General features: G+C 41.0%; 1 protein-coding gene and 1 long non-coding RNA gene across 2 annotated transcripts; both read left to right on the forward strand.

Annotated features, from left to right (window-relative positions):
• The first annotated feature begins 813 nt into the window (after window positions 1–813).
• LOC143737747 (uncharacterized) lies at window positions 814–4,878 on the forward strand. The gene is made up of 4 exons (XR_013203701.1): window positions 814–2,763; window positions 2,843–2,947; window positions 3,078–3,275; window positions 3,412–4,878. It is a non-coding gene; the product is annotated as an uncharacterized LOC143737747 (long non-coding RNA).
• A 7,211-nt stretch (window positions 4,879–12,089) lies between these two features.
• On the forward strand, window positions 12,090–14,483 carry LOC143737748 (uncharacterized). The gene is made up of 6 exons (XM_077229583.1): window positions 12,090–12,306; window positions 12,393–12,450; window positions 12,535–12,566; window positions 12,772–12,993; window positions 13,181–13,340; window positions 13,427–14,483. Exons 1-6 carry the CDS (start codon window positions 12,286–12,288, stop codon window positions 13,570–13,572), a joined length of 639 nt encoding a protein of 212 aa, XP_077085698.1. The 5' UTR covers window positions 12,090–12,285; the 3' UTR covers window positions 13,573–14,483.
• Window positions 14,484–15,581: the final 1,098 nt, after the last annotated feature.

The following is a 15,581-nucleotide window of genomic DNA, read 5'->3' on the forward strand; positions in this document are numbered from 1 at the left end:
AAATGGAAAAATTAGGATAATTTTTTGGCTTCATATCTCGAGAAAAGTTTACCCGTAGCGAAAGCAACTTGCTCAATACGAGAGAACCTCTCGTAAGAGCACTGCTGGATTTATGGCTTGCTTCCGGGCCTTTATGCTGTCGTTTGTCTGCGCGCCAAAGTGTTTCAATCTCAGATGCTCTCATTAGCTTGAGATCTTATGTTCCTGTGGACTTTGCCAGGAAACCTACGCAAATCTCAGAGAGACTTAGATGGAAAGTATCAGAATTGTGACAGTTTCTGTAATACACAGGTCCAGTGGTTCTTCACAATGTGCTGTCAGAACCAGTTTACAACAATTTTATTTTGTTATCTGTGGCTATCTTCATTCTCTCCAGACCAACTCTGTGTATAAGTCTTAATGACTTTGCTCACAGCTTGCTAGTGTCATTTGTAAAGCATTTTTAGTGAGTTGTATGGTCCTGAATATGTTAGCTATAATGTACATGGGCTAACCCATCTTTCTGAGGATGTCAAAAAACATGGAAGACTTGACTTAATATCTGGGTTTCCATTCGAAAATTTCTTGGGACCAATAAAGAAAATAAGACCCCTCACCATCCCCTATCAAAGGTTATACTACGACTCTCAGAAATGGATAGTTCTGTGGTAAAGGCTAATACGAGAATGTTCTTGAAAAAAACAACACGAAAATGGTCCAATCCCACTCGGTTTTAATGAAGTTTGCCAGTTTCAGGAGGTTGATATTGGTAGCACTCGAGTTAATCTGTCAAGTATTGGAGATGGCTGTGTTAAAATACTGCCTTGCATTAGTTATGAATATTATTCAGTGTCAGGAGAAAGTGTATGTGATCTATAGAGAATATGAACACGTGGAACCTTTCTTTCACTATCCCATAAACACTGTTCAGATTGGGGTCTATTTAGTAGATAACCTCTCACCTAGCCTGAAATACATTGAGCTAAATGGAAATTGAATAAAGTATGTGAGGTTACCATATCAAGGCCGATTTGTTGCAGTGCCTTTACTGCACAGGGAGTAATGGTGTAACTGAGAATAACCAACCCGATCTCATGAAAGTGCTTATCTATAGCCAGAATTGTATTTATCAGTATTTATACGCAGAAATTAGTTTTTACGTGCATATCCTATGCAGTTTTCGCATGCATGATACACACGTTATGGCCTGTAATATGCACATAACCCACACCACTAATCACCAAGAGGTTTACAAGTTGTCTCATATGCACGTAAAAACAAATTGCTGCGTATAAATTGCACAATAAATACAATTCATGCTATAGATGCGCACTTTCATGAGATCGTGTTAGAATAACACAGAACTGCAGCATAAAGATCATTTGTTCCATTTATTTATTTAATTCATTATTAAAGTTTAAACATTATGACAAAGTGGTGGAGTTCATGCTGAATGCAAGAACTATTGGCCGATTCGACTCCTATCCCACTCCATGAAGATTTTTGAACGCATTCTGGACAGCCGCCTTTGCAGCATTATTAAAATCAGCCCAAATCAATGCGGCTTCGTCAAAGGACAAGGGACCATAGACGCCATACATGCTGCCCGCCTCCTGATGGAGAAACACCGGGAAAAGAAAAAGCCAGTCCGGATGGTCTTCCTGGATCTGGAGAAGGCTTTCGATTGCGTTCCCCACGATCTCATCTGGGCCTCCCTCCGACGTCACCATGTACCCGAAACCTACATCAGTTGGGTGCAACTCTTATACCAAGACGTCAGGAGCGTGGTTCGATGCACAGCTGGGATATCATCTCCTTTCAACATCAACGTAGGAGTCCATCAAGGATCAGCCCTTTCGCCCTTGCTTTTCATTCACATGCATGGACACAGTGACACGGGACCTCCAGACGCCCCATCCATGGTCCTTACTCTATGCTGATGATGTGTTCCTCGCTGACAGGGAGCGGCAAGACCTTCAAGACCAAGGGCAGCAGTGCAAAGATCGCCTGGATGCAAATGGCTTGCGACTCAACCTCGCAAAGACGGAGTACCTGGAGTGTGGCCCACAGACTGATGGTACCATTGGCATCGACGGAACGGATCTGAAGAAAGTTCAACACTTTAAGTACCTTGGATCAATACTCTCAACGAACGGTGACACCCTCCCGGATGTCCGCGCACGCTTGAGTGCCGTGTATGTAGCCGAATGCTGGCCAGCAACTGCCAAACATGGCCAGCTCCTACACGCCATGGAAATGCGTATGCTCCGCTGGTCACTCGGGCTGACAAGGCTAGATCACGTCATGAACATCGACGTCAGGAAGCGGATGGGAATAGCGCCGATTACGGAGAAGATGCTCGAGGCCCGTCTCCGTTGGTACGGCCATGTAACACGCAGCCATGAGAACTCAGTGGCGAAGACAGCTATGCGCCTTGATCCACCCGGTAACCGGCCACGTGGCCGCCCAAAGATGAGATGGATGGACCGGATTAGGCAAGATATGAAGGACATGCAAGTCACCCCGGAGGACACTACGGACCGAAATAAATGGAGAGCAGCCTGCCAAAAAGCGGACCCTGCACCTGCGCGGGATAAACGCTAGGACGAAGGTGGAGTTCATAAAAAACGAAAGAAGTGGAGCTGGTACCGAGTGTTTGGGTACAGAATGGAGTTTGCTTCTGGCCACATCTTAAGGGAATCTCCCTACACTCCACAATCAAGCAGCAGGTGACGCCAAGTCAAGACTGGGTGTCCTGGGAGATTAGAGAGCTGTTTACTAATGGTATTTTGGATATCTCTATTTCATGTATTCTTAGGAATGATTATAGTGATTTACGATTTAATTTATCTTTTTTATTTAGACATAACAATGAGGAAGGAAGGAGGAAGGTTCGAGAGGCTGAGTTTTAATCTGACCTTCAGTCAGAAGCAGAGGAGCCAGGCCGAAAAAAAGCAAGGCGTAAAATGTAGGTGTAATATTTTTTGTAATATTTGTTTTCTGTTGTCTCATAATAAAGTTGTTTTCACATTATATGATTTGCTCAGTTCACTGAAGTAACACAAATTACTTTATTTAAAAATATATATATTTTAAAGGCCAAGCACTCCACTTTTGAGCTCGTTTGTGATGGACTCTGAAGAAGATGAAGAATTACAGCAGGGTAGCCCAGGCCTTCCTACTGCTCCACCAGTCCACCAGTTTGACTGACCCACACATACAACGTGTATATCCCTCTACAGATATGCTGACCAGTCACCATGCCATCTGGCCAACTGAGGATTTCACATGTGAATGTGAGTGTATACAGCACATGGTTCTACAGGAAATTATGGGTATATGTCAGACATATACTTTTTTATATATATAAATAAATCCATCTGCATCTGTTTTTTTTTATTTTTTATTTTTTTTATTAAAAAACCTCTCCAGCTCCACAGGTTCCTACACGATCCTGGTTCCCTGAAATACCTCTCTGTGGAAACAGAGCTCAGCAGTCACCTGAACTAATTGCCAGTAATTTGGTGTAGGCCAAAATTATGTCATATAAATTAATAAACGGTTTCCATTCAGAAATGGGCAGGAATAAAGTTCTGAGTGACTGGGAGTAATTTGTCATAACACAGTGCATCGTACTCTTCTGTGTATGGGGCTGCATAGCACAGACCAGTCAGAGTGCCTATGATGACCCCTGCCCTGTCCACATACATTGGGCCTGTGAGCGTCAGTCCTGGACCTTGGAGCATGATGGAGAGTTCAAGGTGTTGCTTTGGACTCCAAATTCCCCAGATCTCAATCCAAATGAGCGTCTGTGGGATGTGTTGGACAAACAAGTTTGATCTACCTCCTCACAGCTCCAGCTCACAATCTACAGGACTTGAAGGATGCTAATGCTTTGGTGCCAGAGCACACCTTCAGGGGTATCGTAGAGTCCATGCCTTAGTGGAGGACCAACAGAATATTAGGCAGATCATCATAATGTTTTGGTTCATCTGGGTACATTGTATTCTGATAAAGAGTAGCGGAGTGGCAATCGGGAGAGTCGGGACTTTTCCTGGTGGGCCGGTAGTGTTTTGAGGCCGCGAGGGCCGGTCTGATAATAGTTATACATTTCGAGTTACAGTATATTAGCAACACCATCTGGTGGCCTGATGTGCAGCCGCTTCCCGTTCGGCAGGATAAACCATGTCTAGGATTTTCAAAAACATAGGGGGATCAGTGAGCGGTCCCTCTCCAAATGGCATAAGCCTGTCAGGCCGGCCTTTGATGTAAAAAGGCGCCGAACACCTCTTTTTCCTTGTCACGTTTTGGAAGTCCAACGTCCGTTTGAGTGAGTTAAATGATGGAAAGGCAAAAAAGAAAACTGAAAGGTGGTGCTGAAAAGGTCAGGCTCAAAAGGAAAGAAATTATGGAGGAGGAGGCAGTAAAATGCTCCAAAATAACAGACATGTTCCGGGCATCAACGAGCAAAGATACTACAGGTGAAATAAATATGCACATGTCGTCAAAGCTAAGCAGAGCTTGTGAAATTTGAAAGTAGCTGTGGTAAATATGAGACAAATTAATAGTTTACTATTGAGTGACTCTTGAATTTGTCCTTCAGTGGTTGGAAGATTTCCCAGTTTTAAAACGAGTAACTTGACCTTGGCTGCCTGCTGCTGCTGCTATGTTATTAAGTGTACGGATTATGTTAACAGGGTGATGACGCGTTTTAACGGTCATCATCAGCATAAATCCTGGAAAGGTTTTTATATTTTCAATTTTAAAAAATATGTATTTACATTTATAACACTATACTTTATATTTTATTACCTTTTTACAAAATTGCAAAAAAAACTAGTTAATGCTGCTGTGAGTGTTTCTAATACAGCGTCTGTGAGAGTGATGATGACAAATTGACATATATTTCTCTTTTCTGAGTTCTGACTGCCGTTATCCATCTCGCTTCTTTTTGAAAGTTGTGAAAAAACTATAGAGGAGTTTTTCTTTTGCTATTTGAGCAAATGGGAACAAAAAAAAGATATTTAATATATTCTCTCATTCACTGCTATAGAATTTAACCCAACTATAACGACTTCCGCTTCAGAGAAACCTGGAAATGTGAAAATGGTCTATTCACGACATGTCCGTTGCATGTGGAATTCTATCATACAAGCTTATGTCCTGTCCCTGTTCTTTTTACCTCTCACAGTATCAGAAGAACTCAGTCAGACTCAGCCCAGTAATGAAACGAGTGATGACAAGAAAGGGCTTGAAGCAGAAACCACAGCTACAGTCACAGGTGTGCACATTGCACAATGTTATTGATGAGTGCAACATAGTTCATAGCCTCATAGTTCATGAGCAAAATGTAATATTGCAGAAGTGCATTGCTGAAATCTTTTCATTAACGCACTTCTATTTTTCATCAATGCACTGCTGCAATATTATATTTCGCTCATGAAAAGTGAAATGAATGAATGTAGCATATGGAGAGATATAGGTAAAGGTGTGCTGTAGTAGAAAAAAAATCTGAATTGTGTTCTATCATAACATCATCATGGTCAATTACTCTCAAACAACTATTGTTTAAATATTGTGTTACTCAATGAGGTTACATTTAACTATGTAGTAGTAATACTGCTGATGATAGCTTTTTTTTATTTTATATCATTTAAAGCAGATGTAGATGAAGATGCTCTGTCAAGCAGTGCAAGGGACAGAGACGTTTTTACCTCAGGGTCCAGAATAGAGAAAGAAACAGCTGAGGACTTTGAAATAGTAGAGACTGAAACAGCTGAGATATATACAGAAAGAGTAGAGACTGAAACAGCTGAGATGGATACAGAAAGAGTAGAGACTGAAACAGGAGAGAAGACTATGGAAGGAAACAGAAAAGATCATGATGTGAATGAGGAAAGCTTTGATTACTTTGCCAGGTCCCAGTCCAAAGACCTCAGTTTACTTTTGCAGTTCCTCCCCAAAAAGAGCCCTACCAAATATTTTTTACACAAAAGATGGGCTTAATCTTAAGTGGCTGACATATTGTGAAGCAAGTCATGCACTTTATTGCATTGTTTGCCTCACTTTTTCAAAGCCTATACTGTATCAGACAGTCCTTTTGTCAGAGGAGGCATGCAAGCCTCGAAGCATGTGCATCAGAGGATTGAGGAGCATGAAAAAAGTAAAGTGCATAGGGACTGTGCAGAGGCTTGTTTCCTGATGGCAAGTAAAGGAGACATTGTGAGCAGAATAAGTGGAAACCAGCTGTCATTACATCGACAACAAGTGAAAATTAAACGGCAGGTGATGGAGCATGTTAATGCCGTGAAAGTGTGCGGAAAGCATGGTCTCAGCTACAGGGGATCAAAATCAGAATCTACCTACACCCTTGAAGATAACACTATTGATACGTTTCCTGAGTAGATATGACTCCTGCATGCAACAGCATGTCACAGAGTGCATTGAAAAAAGTAAGAAACAACATGAGGCTGGGGGGAAAGGCAGAGGGTCACTAGTCACTCTGCTCTCAAAAGCCACAGTGAACAGTCATCACAATTATCAGCCTGTTCATTAAAGAAACAGTTGTTAATGAAGGCAGAGCAGCAGGGATATTTTCTGTCCAAATTGACACCACACAGGACATAGTCAAAGTCAAATTTATTTATAAAGCACATTTAAAACAACTTCTGCTGACCAAAGTGCTGTACAGATATGGAATCAGTTAATAAGAATAAAATAACAAATAATAAATACAAAATGCAATATAGAACCTAAAGTAGTGGAACGGCCAATGTAACCTGCTTATTCAGTGTTGAAAGCTATAGAGAACAGTTGTGTTTTTAGCCTGCATTTAAACTGATCTACGGATTGTGCAGATCTAACATGAAGTGGTAGGCTATTCAACAGCTGTGGTCCTACCACTGAAAAGGGTCTATCCCCTCGAGTGGTGCGCCTAGTTTTAGGGACAGTCAAAAGGAGCTGGTCTGCTGACCTTAATGCTCTGGCAGGAGCATAAGGGTACAGCATGTCAGAAAGATAAGGTGGGGCAGTGTTAGTCAAACATTTAAAAACTATTAATACAATTTTAAATCTAAAAGCACCAGAACAGTAGATTTGCTTGAATCAGCAGCTAAAAACAAATCATTTAAAAATTTTAAGAGGGCTGTTTCTGTGCTATGACAGGGTTTAAAGCCAGATTGGAATAATTCAGTGATTCAATTCTCATCAAGGTGAGACTGTAGTTGGTCATATACAACTTTCTCCACAATCTTAGACAGGAATGGTAGTTTAGAAATAGGTCTAAAATTTAATAAAACTGTGGGATCAAGGTTTGTTTTTTTCAACAGGGGCTGGACCACAGCATGTTTGAAGGCAGCCGGGAAGCAGCCAGACAACAGTGAAGAATTAATAAAATCCAAAATTAGAGGTCCAAGTGTCGGGAATACCTCTTTAAGGAGGTGTGGTGGGATAGTGTCAAGTGGACAGTTTGAGGGCCTCAGGTGTTGAACTTCTTTAGTTAAAAAAGACAGAGACACCGTCTCAAAGTGATCAAACACAACAGCACATGTGGAGAGTATCTGAGGCTCAGACACACAAGGAGTAAGAGAGGACCTGACAGCACACACCTTCTCATAAAAGAACAAAAGAAATTTGTCACAAGATTCGGTTTATGATTCAACGTCACCGCAGTCAAAAAAGGTTTAAGAGGGAATTTAACATTTTAAAAATAAACTGTGGTTTATGGCTGTTACTGGAAACAAGATTAGATTGTAAGGGGTGGACAGTTAAAGACCCAGAACCAGATATGAAGAATGAAGACCCAGAGTCAGAATTATAAAAAATTAAAGAAAATATTTACTGAAGATAGTTTGCAGTTTCATCAGCAGAAGTCAGCTTCAATACTCGCACAGGAGTTCGTAGGCCGCCCCGCTTACAGTTACAAAGATCACAGCAGTTATACGATTTCCAAGGTCTAAGCTACGTCATTGCTTACAGGATGAATGATTCTCATTGGCAATGAAATAGATAAACACAGTAATTTTCCACACATATACAGATAGACTGAAGCATATCTCCATCGATTATTCAGCTGAAGTTAGGCACGTCATGACCTTCCAGGTCGCAGATTTGGGTTGCTGGGCGCCAGCATGTCCAGAACAACAACTCAGTCAATCTCCAATAATGCCAGTGGTTCCTTAACCTGTAACCAAGAAGACTAACACACACACCGACACACAGCTTTTCCAAGGTTGGATTTGGCCAGGCTCTCACTATAAACAGGAGAGTCCTCTCAAAACATCAAGATAATGCGTTCTTTCTCTCAAGGATAGCTAAACTTTAGTCTTAACTGGAAAGAAAGGCTTTAACAAAGAAATAGCCCCTTAAACTATTGGCTTCAATGACCCCTATATGTTTGAACACATTGAAGACCTTTCTCAAACACAAAACAAGTCCCTATTTCATTTCTGGAAGCTGGGTTAAATAAGCAAGCACTGCATTCAGATATCAAATACAGACATTAAAGAATACATGAAAAGAACATTTCAGTAATCACACTGGTAACTTATATAAATAAAGTAAAATCTCCAGAGAAGTCATTCAACTCATTTGATATTTAGAAGGAAAAATATTGATTAATACCTTAATTATAATCAATCATTACATATACATTGAAGCAGCAGTGGATTCCAATCCACCCCCTTCAAGATAAAAACTGAGTTTTTGGAGCTTTAACAGCTTTCTGGTATTCCGCCAGACTGTTTCTTAGTATTTCATAGGACACTTGCAAACGGTCCTTTTTCCATTTCCTCTCAGCGCGTCTACACGCACGTCTGTCTGCGCGCGTGGTTTCATTCAGCCATGGCTCGGATGCTGGTTTAGGCTTTTTACTTCCCAGTGGAGCTATTATATCCAGCAGATCCGAGCACGTCAAGTTAAAAACACCAAGCCATTGATCAACATTTAGATCGTCAGGGTGACTCATGTGAGGCAATGAGTCATTAAAAGCAACTGAAAAGCGCGAGGCAGTCTTGCTGTTCAGCTTGCGCACCCAGCGCGCCGGCACTTAATCCAAAGGACAGCACGATGTCCAATGTATGTCCCTTCTCATGTGAGGCCCCAACCACCCATTGAGTAAGATTAAAAGAATCAGCAATATTAAGAAAATCCTTAGCCAACTGGTTCGATTCACAGCACACATGGACATTCATATACCCGGCTATTACAAAGTGATCATAGCTAAGAGTTAGTTCTGCAACAAAGTCTGTAAAATCCTCAGTGAAAGTCTTATTAAATTTTGGAGGGCGATAAACTAAAGCGCACAGGACTGGAGCGTCGGCATTTAGAACAAATGTCTGTAATTCGAAGCTCGAAAATAAGTTTGTTTGCACTTTTCGACAATTAAAACTAGATTTGAAAACTGATGCCAGCCCTGACTGATGCCAGCCCTGCCGGTGTTACGTGGGGAGTTTAAAAACGTACAATCTGGGGGTATGAGCTCGGAGAACGGAGTGCACTCACCGATGTGAAGCCAGGTTTCACACAGAAGAAATATCCAACTGGCGTGATGTAAAGAAGTCGTTGAGGATAAACGTCTTGTTAGTGAGCGATCTAACATTGAGGAGGCCAAAGCGGAGAGTCTGCTCTTCGTGGCCCGGTGCAGAACAGCGCTTCAGCTCCAGGAGGCATCCTTGATCCACTCCGCGGCTGCGCTTGCGGCGCCTGAGCAGTGGCGCTCCCAGTGGCAGATGACGAGGCGCGGCGTCCGGTTTGCTGGGGTCTAGGGGCTGAATCCACCGCAGACATCCACATAACATCCAATGATCAGTGCTCTGTCATCCTCAGATATGTGACAGATGCAATTCATGAGAGATTGGTTGCTGTGGTTGACTGCGAGGCCTCTACTGGGCAGTATTTTATGGAACTGCTGAAAAAAATTCTGCAAAAACTCAATCTAGATATACTGTAACATGTTGTGTATGCAGTGCAACGGATGGTGCAGCCAACATCTAGGGCCAGTACAAAGGTTTTTCTGCCTTTCTCAGTGAGCAGGCCCCTAACCAAATTCATGTGTGGTGCTATGCACACATTCTGAACTTAGTGTTGTTAGACACAACAGCCATTGTACTACAGACTGCATCACTGTTCGGTTTACTAAATGATGTTGCTGTCTTCCTACATGAGTCGTATAAACGGATGCAGAAGTGGCACAAGATAACTGCAGAATCTGGGAACCGTCAAAGTAGACTTTGTCCAATTGGGCAAACACGCTGGTGGGCAAAGGATGCTGCTCTGAGAAAGGTGTTTGGTTGTTTTGGAAAGCCTGAAAGTGCCATGTTCATTGACCTGATGCTAGGGTTAAGGCTACAAGATTCATGGAGGGCCTCCTGAAATATGAGACCATTCTCACAGCTCAAAATTTTCTTCGGATTTTTAAGCACACTGGACCCTTATCAAAATATCTCCAGACAAACGGGATGGATCTACTCACAGCACAGCGTCTGGTCGCGACTGGGCATGGCTTAAAGAAGTGTGTGAGGGATTTCAGTGGGGTCCAAAAAGCTGCGAGCCAATTTGTGGAGTGGGCCAATGATGAGCTTCTGGAAAAGGACTGTGAGATGGTGGTGCAGGTAGCCCTACCTGAAAAACGGGTGAGAAAGAAGACGACCATGCCAGGAGAGTTGGTAGAAGATGAACCACTTCCCAGATAGCAAAAAATATCCGCACGGCTTCTTTTTGCCACCGGCCCTAAGCTGTCGGCTATAGGTGCGTCTCGCTGGCGGGGATGAAACGTTTGCCGCCGAATTCGTCACTCCCATTTTTTGCGAGATGCCGCCGGCGAATAGCTGGCGGGCCGACTGCTTCATTTTCTCTGGCGGTTGCCTCCGTCTAATGGACCGCGGCCGGCTGGCGGCAAGCCGCTTTGAAATACAAGGATTTCTACTCTCAAAATCGGCCATGGCTATTTTTTTTTTTTTTTGCTCCAATGCCATTAGGGTTTAGGCTATAACAGATTCTTGACTCTTGATTCCATGATAAGGTTTAGGAAATGACATTTAAATTACTTTGAAACTCTGAAGATTATACAGTAAAATATATTTAATTATTTTATGCAGGTACAAATTATTTACATTTCTTTGATTGATGCACATTTGAGACATGCACCAATAAACCAAAAATAATTTGGCAATAAAACTTACTTGGCAAGAAATATCTTTCTCATTAGGTTTTAAAATAGATATTTAATTAATGGTATGAACAATTTAGCAGATTATTTTTTTAAAGGCAATTAAAAAAATCTAAACACAACATATAAATGTTAGAAATGTATTACTAAAACACATTACAAAGACTGTGAACTGTGAAGTACTGAATTGTGGAGTTAGACCGTACAGTTTTGCACCATTGCTGTGTTCAGGATTTTTTGGGCGGGGCTAAAACGGTGGCTCGATGACGCACTGGAGCCACTGAGGCTGGCCCCTCTCCTAACGATATGACTAGAGCACATTGCATCAGTTTGCCGCAGTTAGATTAGAACACTTAAATAGCACGGTGTTACAAACTCCTGTACGGTAGGTGGCGGTATGCACCTAAAAGTTGGTTACAACTTACAATCCGCCATTAATCAAGAGAAGAAGAAGATTGCCGAAGTTACTACAGCCTACAGTTTGCTAGCTAGCAAAGTTATTGACTACCATCGTTTAAGTAAGTATATGTTTCCTTTTTGTGTAACGCAGTATTATGTTTACATTGTTTTTAGTTTATCTTTTTAAAATATCTAAGTTAGTAATCTTTGTTCTTGCAGTATGCTGCTAGTCCAGTAGCTAACGTTAGCAAGTGTTAGCTAACACATGCTGTTTTGCCTTTGTTACTGTACACACTGAGGTTAAGCAATGTTGCTAGTAACGTTACATGTAGAAATGTAATTCGCTACTTACAGTAGTTAGCCAAAGCTTTACATCTAGAAAGACTATGTATAACTTGTGTTTTTTTCTAACAAAACATAACATAATAATGTATATAAGTTGTGTAAATTATTTTGTTTGTCCGACCAAGTATGCTGCTAGTTCAGTTCACAATGTAGCAACAGTGGTTAATGTTGGTTCTCTTTGATCACTGCAGCAAGCTTTATGGAATAGAACATGTGACATACAACATGCATGGATTGGTTTGGTGCACCTCAGACAAGATGCCAAAAAGTATGGTGTCCTTGATAACATCTCATGCTTCCCATTTGAAAACTTCCTTGGGTGCCTGATTAAACAATAGGAGAAAGTCATCGCTCAGTTATTGGCCCTTGGACCCCCCTGGCACCTCGTGTACAGCATGAAGTTTTCTGCTATGAAGGTATATTCTAGGCCTATGTCTTAGTGTCCAGTGTTTTAACAGTATTGAAAATAGTGCCTTTAGTTGTATATTTTTTTTTAATGTAGATTTCCAGAGACTCCAGAATGGAAAAACAAGCCCTGAGGGAAAGCAATGCACCAGCAGGTGAGAACATGCACATTTTCTTAAATTTAACTTTTTTTGTGTGTGATGTAGGTCCAAAATTACCATATGCCTTTCATTTTGTAGCTTCAGATGACAGCGGCTCACTTCGAGAGCAGGTTAAGCAAGTTGGGACAATGTTGAAGACGTTTGCTCGCACTGGGCAATCAGGTACAACTTGCAAACAACGCAGGCGTTGGTTGTTGGTTTAATTCCCACTGGGGTCACCTGTACATGTAGTAGACCTAGATATAACTGTCATAGTTTAGTAATTGAGGGACCAGGACTGACTACTTTATTCTTTTATTCTGGGAACCCCTGTAGGTGCAGATCAGACCCCAATGCTGCAACGTCTTGGAGAGTGTGGTGATGGTGTGCGTAGCATGGACAACAAAATGGACACTATGCTGCAACATTTTCAGTGCCAATGTGTCTGTTGGAGAGTTATCCCTGCCAGGGGATCTGTTACTCCCCCTGGACACCCAGGAAGATTTGGCGTTACTTGACAACAGTATGAGGCAGGATAAAGAGCTCCAGGAACAATTTGTAAGTGTGCTGATTTCGTTTATAACGCCATAGTAAAAAAAAAAAACAGTCTTTTTTTTTTCTTCTAAAAATTAAGATTATACACTGCATATTCTACAGTCTGAATCCACAGCCTGTTACATTTTAAATTTATGAGAAGCTTCAGAGAAATGTAATTTGTTACACTTTTGTTTTTTTGTATTTTCAGCTTCGGTTTTTGGAAATCGCATGTGGGAGGGACCTAAAGACAACCGTGTGGCGAATGCTTCAGAGTATCTTCTCTAATCACCTTTCCATCAATACAACCTGGACTGGTGTAGGGGATAAAGCATGTTTTAGAGACCTTTTCCTGAAGACCATTGTTCAAAGTAAGTTGGATATTTTTTTTATATTTAAGTAGATGTGTATGACCATATGCCATTCAAATGGAATGACAGATCTTTATTTTCTACAGGAGCCATCCGGAAGAACCCGGCGACCCAGGATGCCACTGTTGAAGCGATCCAGGTTAACGTTACGCGTTACCTGAATAGAGCATCTGACCGTGAAGGTGGAAAAAGGCGCCGCACAGCTGAGAGGGACCCACAGCTGACCCCTTAAACCTAGGCTGACACCCCAGCATCACTGACAACTGGAACCCTTTTTTTATCCTGCAGTCAGTAACATCAAGACCTCTAAAAAAGACTTGTTACAGTGCTTAACTATTCTATTTTTAAATATAGCTTGTAAATCCTAGATTATACATCTAATACTTGATATCTGCACATTATTTGGTATCAAATATTGTACTTGCCGTGACTTCAGTATTGGCTTATTTCATTCCGTCAGTGCTTAACGATTCTATTATAGTTTGTAAATCCTATTTCGTGCCTGATATTTTATATTGCACATTAACTAGTACCAAAAATTCTACCTTCATTCCATCAGTGTGCTTAACTGTTATTCTATTAAAAATAGCTTGGAATACTATTTCATACCTCTGATACTTGATATTGCACATTACCTGGTACCAAATATTCTACTTCATTCCGTCACAGTGCTTAACTGTTATTCTATTGTTAAATATAGCTTGTAAATACTTGTGCCACAGGTCAGCATTGCAGTTATAATGGTATATTCTACTCCAGAGCTTTACTCTAAATTATTACCACTTATCCTATTGTTAGAAATCACTTGTAAATATGATGTTATACCTCAAATTATTTGGTATCCTTCACTTTCTTTGGTACCAAATATCCTCATTACTTGTGTTTACTGGTAATTTTTTCATCCCAGAGCTGACCCCCTATATTATTAGCAAGTATTGTAATTGTTAAAATTGTGTTTTTTTACAAGTGTTTTTTTTTTTTTACCAAAATTTAATTGGAAACCTGCATGTTAGTGTGTGTGTGTGTGTGTGTGTGTATGTATATATGTATTTGTATTTTTCTGTTATATTTCAGTGATCTGACATCTTGTTTTAATGACGGTTACAGTACTTTGAAATGTGGAATTAAAATGCCAAATGGAAATTTGTCTGGTTTGATCAATCATTATTCTTGATAAACTGCATGCTATAAATATTAAAAATATATATAAGTGCAATAAGCGGCGGGACAGCTCGCTCGAAAATAGCGTTTGCCTCCGACGGGCCGCGGAAGGTCTGCCTTCGGTATAACGGCGGCGGAACGGCGGCTGGCCTGCGGGCCGGCCGCGGAACGAAGGCGGTAGGAAGGCGGCTGCCGCTTTTAAAAATATATATTTTATTTTTATATTTATATTTTTTTATATTTTTATATATTTTATTCTTATATTTTTATCAACCGTTAAATCTGTGCTTGCGAAGTCTGTGCATGAATTCTGTTCAGCACAATCCTCTTGTTCATTAACATTGTCAGGGTCTGGATCGGGCTTGAATTGGTTCGAAATTGCCGCCATCCTTATTCATCTTCACAATTGAGCAGAACTCGGTTATTTCAAGTTATTTAGACGGGTGGTAAATTTCCTGAACACGTGCTACGTGCTGACAATCACAACACACTGGGATAGCCAACTAATCAAAGCACATTTCGGAAGGAGGGGCTTTATCGAAATCGGCTTGTTCTAGTCTGACTAGGCTAGAACAAGCTAAAATACTGCGTTTTTGAAAACAATCTAGAATCAGGGATTAAAGTTCTCCGTCGCTACGACAGATTTCTGTTAATTGCAGCGAGTTTATGATGGATTTCCGTCAATTGCAGGGTTCCTGTCTGTCCTTAATGTCTTAAATTCACTTTTTTAATTTTAAAGCCGTAAATAGGCTTTCATTTCTCAAATAGTGTAATAAATGTCTTAATTTTAGTTTGAATAAGTCTTAAATTAAGGACAGACGAGGTGTATTCACCCTGCTGAGGAGGATGTGATCAAAGCCTGGAGTGGAGCGAAAGCACGTTCCTCTCTCCACTCTAAGCATTCTGTAATCACTTCGCTCATGGTCACTCCGGGTTTTACATTCCCGCTCATGGAAAAACTAACATGTAAAAAGACGCTTACAAGTAAACATTTTTTTAATAGTTGGTTGGGATGAGTAACTGAGTATTTAATTATAGAATATCAAATTAATTAAAGCTGCAAGCAGCCTTACGGGGCCA

Source organism: Siphateles boraxobius, unplaced genomic scaffold, assembly GCF_051911475.1.
Source record: "Siphateles boraxobius isolate OS27281-9 unplaced genomic scaffold, OSU_SipBor_1 130, whole genome shotgun sequence".
NCBI classification, from domain to species: Eukaryota; Metazoa; Chordata; class Actinopteri; order Cypriniformes; family Leuciscidae; genus Siphateles; species Siphateles boraxobius.

What these genes read in the sequence shown, in the direction of transcription:
- LOC143737748 (XM_077229583.1), top strand. Translation starts at nt 12,286, where the DNA reads ATGAAGTTTTCTGCTATGAAG. An exon ending in GGAAAGCAATGCACCAGCAG is followed by an intron (nt 12,451 to 12,534) that starts GTGAGAACATGC and finishes TTCATTTTGTAG; the next exon opens with CTTCAGATGACAGCGGCTCA. An exon ending in AAGAGCTCCAGGAACAATTT is followed by an intron (nt 12,994 to 13,180) that starts GTAAGTGTGCTG and finishes TTGTATTTTCAG; the next exon opens with CTTCGGTTTTTGGAAATCGC.